General features: G+C 40.8%; 1 protein-coding gene across 1 annotated transcript in view; it reads right to left on the bottom strand.

The window, feature by feature from the left end:
* Positions 1 to 1,680, bottom strand: part of ryr2a (ryanodine receptor 2a (cardiac)) — a 221,846-nt gene extending 220,166 nt beyond the window's left edge. The window contains exon 1 of the mRNA XM_086065047.1: positions 1,546 to 1,680. Coding sequence (XP_085921173.1) covers positions 1,546 to 1,590 — 45 coding nt within the window. The 5' untranslated portion in view covers positions 1,591 to 1,680. The remainder of the gene's footprint in view (positions 1 to 1,545) is intronic.
* Positions 1,681 to 5,000: the final 3,320 nt, after the last annotated feature.

Here is a 5,000-nt window from a genome sequence, read left to right as displayed (position 1 = left end):
GAAATAAACTAAGTTTTCACTACTGGATGCCAGCCATCTTGAATTTCAAAGTCAAATTGAGGTCTTATGATTAAAATGGTCTCACATTTTGAATCCTCATGGATGACTTTTATGGAAAAAGTGCCTTCTTACATTATTCTAGGTCATCCAGATCAAAAGTTATTTTTTTATAGATGATACCGAACACCATTTTATATTTGTCCCTCAAGCAAAAAATGACGGGATTTTTAGGAGCTCAAAACAATCATCAAAACATTGTTGCCAGAAGATGGTCACAGAAGCTCACTTTATGACTACAGTAGTGTTAATTTCGTCAACGAAAAACTAAACAAAAATAATTTCGTCAACACACATTTTTCACCGGACCCCAGAACCTCAATCACCTGAGGCAGGGATGGGAAAACTTGGGTCCTCGAGGGCTGGAGTCCTGCAGGTTTTGCATGTTTCCCTTCTACAACACAGCTGATATGATCAGCTCATCAGCAAGCTCTGCATAAGCCTGCTAACAATCCTGTTGATTGAAATCAGCTTGTGTTGGAAGAGGGAAACCTCCAAAACCTGCAGGACCCCAGCCCTCGAGGACCGAGTTTGCCCATCCCTGACCTGAGGGCTGCCCTTCAAGGAGAGTGAGATGCCATGCCTCAGCAGACAATGAGTCGACTCGTGAACAGCATGAGACGTTGTCAAGCTGTAATTGATCAATATTTAATTTCAACGTGTGCACTACGTGTGTTCCTCTGGATTAGTAATAAGATCGTGGGTCAATTTTAAATATCAGAATTTTTTATTTTATTTATTTGTAATCCTGCTTAACTAACAAAGCAAACATTCTTTCTTTTTATTATTTTCCTCAGGAACCGCAATAATAATATAGTCATTTTGACATGGGTTTTTGCTTAATTATGAATAAATGAATGAGAAAAGTAATAACCCGCAAAGCATTAATTTTTGGAACATGTTGAAGTTGAAATGGTTTGAATTGGTCGTGAAATGTAGAAGTAGTTGAAAGACAAAATATGGCTGAATAAAAAGATATAATAAAAATAAAGGTAGGCTATATAGGTGTGAATAAGCATTCACACAATAATAACCTGTAAAAGAGGGGTGGGAGCTAGTTATTTTTTTATTTGCATTGTCTCGTCTCAATTTAACTTCTTCACGGTTCCAAACACGCAACACTACATGAAAGGGAATTGGTTGAGTAGCCAAGTGATGCGCTGCAGCAGCGGGCTTTATGTTGACTGACTGTCTATACCGCACTGCGCTCCCTCCAGTAGTCCACCCGACACGCGAGCCCATAAAATCCTGCTCAATTCGGCTTCACGATGCGCACTCCCCACACATTCCCTCATCCTTCCAGCACCTGTCACCCATGCTATGCGCACTCGCTGACAAACTACTTGTGTCGGTGGGTGCTATCAGCTTTAATGCGGTAAACTGGCTGCCTTTTCCGCATGCACGCACGCACGCGCTAGCCCGCCCACCATCAAAAGTGTCACGTCACACACATACACGAATCAAGTGTAGCGCCGCATAACGACTTACAGTTCGCAGAAACTGAATTTCATCCTCGCCTTCTCCGTCAGCCATGATTTGCTCTCGCTCGGGGAGGCTCGAGCTTGCCGCAGCTTGTGGGAAGTTGGGGTGGTTTGGTGTGGGTGTGCGCGCGCCTGTACGTTTCGGAATGGTCACATAACGAAAACGATGGGACTCGCTTCATTGGTGTGCGCGCACACGGTGGGAGGAGCAGCGCAGGTATGGGCGCAAATTGTTTGGCGCCCTCTGTCGGCAATAAAGCTGAAGCATCCTGGACAGTCTTGGGAGAAATGATGACTTTGCAGCCTTCTCTTGACCAGGGGCCTGCAGACAGAGGGTTTGACCCCGAGCCCACATCACCAGATCGAAATAACCCAATGTTGAGCAAGATGCTGAATCTGCCAGTCGCTCATTGTTGCTGCATCATGAGGACAGTGTATAGTGCGATACAACCCAATACAATGTGTTCCCAATTATGCATAATGCTTTTAAGACTAATGAACCTTCAAGTTTTAATGGATAAGTTTTTGCATATGTTATTTCTCTATTGTTCCGAATGACGTATAGGTAAGAAACATTCTGACAGGCACATCCATTGTGTTAATAGAACGGGTAACTGCAACTGTTTAACTAGAAATTATCCACACAAAAAAACTAAACAGGTTAAATCACTGCAGATTCTATTGAAATATTAAGCGCATATGATAAACGTACAAAAAAAGGCAAAGGATCCTCATGCACTGCACATATCCACATCTACTGTAAGTGATTTTGTATAAAATGTGGCTCCACACAGTGCTGTGACATGCCTTGTAATTATGTCGATGGTACCTGACACAGATCTGAATACATGCCAGCACACTGTAGCAGCCATCTTTTTGACATGCCTATAACGACTATTTTAGTGAGGCTAACGTTCCCAATTAAATGCAATGCATGTACACACATTAAAACCGTTTTTGATAACACCGGCTAATGAGTTTTTTGTTGTGGTACTTAAAGAGGATCATGTCGGGATGCCCATTTTTTCTCTCTTAAAAACTCTTGTGTTTTTGGATCAGGAAAATTATATTAGGTTGCATTTTCAATTTTATCAATCAGTAAATAACTAGGATGAAAGGTTGATGACGAAAGGCTACATCATCAGGGAGGTGGCAGCTCCCATCAAGAATGTTCAAATAACCTCTGCAAAATATTAAACATTCCTAAAAGACCAATAATTAAATATATTACAAAGACGAAATATTGTTCAAACTGATGAATGTTATTGCTTTTATGCAAATCTCTCCTTCAGAATTTGATGCGCACAGCATAGTTTGCCAAACCAGTCTACATGTATTTTGTGGATTTGGAGAAGGCATTCGGGAACGTCCCCAATATTATCAATAAGCAAAAATTGCAGCATGTAAGCGGCATTGCCAAAAACCATCATTGAATGACTGCAACCTGTGCACAATTGCATTAAAAAAAAATACCATCATTGTGAAAAGGATATTGCCATTTGAGCTCAGGACCACTTTCAACAAAATTATTATCAGTTAATGCAGTTTGTTGCTTCATCTACAAATGCAAGTTAAAAAGTTAAAATGCAAACGGAAAGCCGTACATCAACAACACCTAGAAACGCTGCTGCCTTCTCTGGGCATGAGCTCAACTGAGATAGACTGACACAAAGTGGAAAAGTGTGCTGTGATCTGATGAGTTCACATTTCAATTGTTTTTGGGAAATCATAGTCCTGCCCTCCAGACTAAAGAGGAAAAGGAACATCCACAATGACGTTAGCGCAAAGTTCAAAAGCCAGCATTTTTGGTGGTATGGAGATGTGTTCGTCCTAATGTTATGAGTAACTTGCACATTTGTGGTGGCATCATTTATGATGAATGGTTCATACAGGATTTGGAGGAACATAAGATGCCATCCAAATAATATATTTTTCAGGGACATTCCCTACTTATTTCAACAAGACAATCTCAAGCCACATTCTGCACATGTTAAAACAGTGTGGCTTTGTATTAAAAGCGTGAGAGTACTAGAATGGCCTGCCAGCAGTCCAGACCTGTCTCCTATTGAAATTGTGTGGCAACTGAAATTGTACATCAGTAAGAAATAAGTCTATCAACAAAACATCAGCAATTAGTGTCCAGTTTCCAAATGCTTATTGACTGTTGTTAAAAGGGGATATTACACAGTGGTAAAAATGCCCATTAAATTTTTTATTTATTTTTTTAAACGTGAAAAAGAAACAAAAAATAAAACACATTTTTGCAGTTGGAACATGGTACCTTTCAACTGAATATAGGTTAAAATGGATTTGCAAATCATTGTATTCTGTTTTTATTTACATTTTGCACACCATCCCAACTTCATTGGAATTGGGGCTTGTTATATGAAATCTTATATCTACTTTGGCACTGTCAAAATTTGAGTGAATTTAAAGTTCCTTTAACTCCACCCAAAAAAATGTAATGCGCGATTAATGACCGCCCCTTACTTAGAAAGCCTGTACTAGCGGAATACCAATCGCAACGCAGAAGACACGTCCACGTCAAAATTTAGTAGTAATACATTTAATAATAATGTATATATTTATGGAGACAGGGTCAAGTTGTATTTTACAATTTTAAAAATGTGCCGAATTTCACAAGTTACTTCATATGAAAGATGTGATAGCTCTTAATATGAAAATAAAATTGCACTGAGCTGTCACCGTCTTACAAATGCAATTATGACATCTAGTGGCAGAAAAATGACCTCAACACAAATCCATATCACACTAATTTTTTACCGTACAGTACATCTTTTTAACTCTTTGACTGCCATAAACGTTATATAACGTTTAGTAAAAACCTACGGAGGGGCGCCGAGGACGTTAAAAGACGTTCACTATGTTTTTTGGGGGTTTTTTTGGAAACGGTGGAGGAAAACCTTGGGCAGCTGTGCTGAAAGTATCAAGCAGATCTAGTTAGTATAATGACTCGTTTTGGCCCCTAGATGGCAGCGATGACTCTCTTTGGACAAGATTGGGTGGGCGTCAGTAGAAGACGTGAGGCGGAGCTAGAGTGTTGAGGGGACAATGGCTGATGATGCAACAATGGCTGGTGAAGCAACAATGGCGACCGGTTGCAAGCAGCTCCCGCTTGAGCATTTTTTTCAAAGACGGAAAGCATCGATCAATACTAAAAAGCGCATTGATGTCGACGATGATGATGATGGTGACTCCGAGCTTGACGCCAAAGTTGGAAGCTTTGACGCGACCGTTATGATCACGTAGTAAGCCTCACCGGCTAGCGACGCTAACGCCGGAAAACGTGGAGCTGCACAAGCGGACATTCGATCGGACGATGGAGAGTAGTCGAAAAGCATCGACCAATGCACATTGATGATGATGATGAAGGTGACTCCCGAGGTTGACGCCACAGTTGGAAGCATTGACGCGGCCGTTATTCTCTCGTCATAAAGCCTC

Source organism: Leptonotus elevatus, chromosome 20 (genome assembly GCF_054856555.1).
Source record: "Leptonotus elevatus isolate MCC_2025b chromosome 20, RoL_Lele_1.0, whole genome shotgun sequence".
NCBI lineage: Eukaryota > Metazoa > Chordata > Actinopteri > Syngnathiformes > Syngnathidae > Leptonotus > Leptonotus elevatus.
Note: the sequence above shows the minus strand (reverse complement) of the source record. Positions and strands in the feature narration are given on the sequence as shown.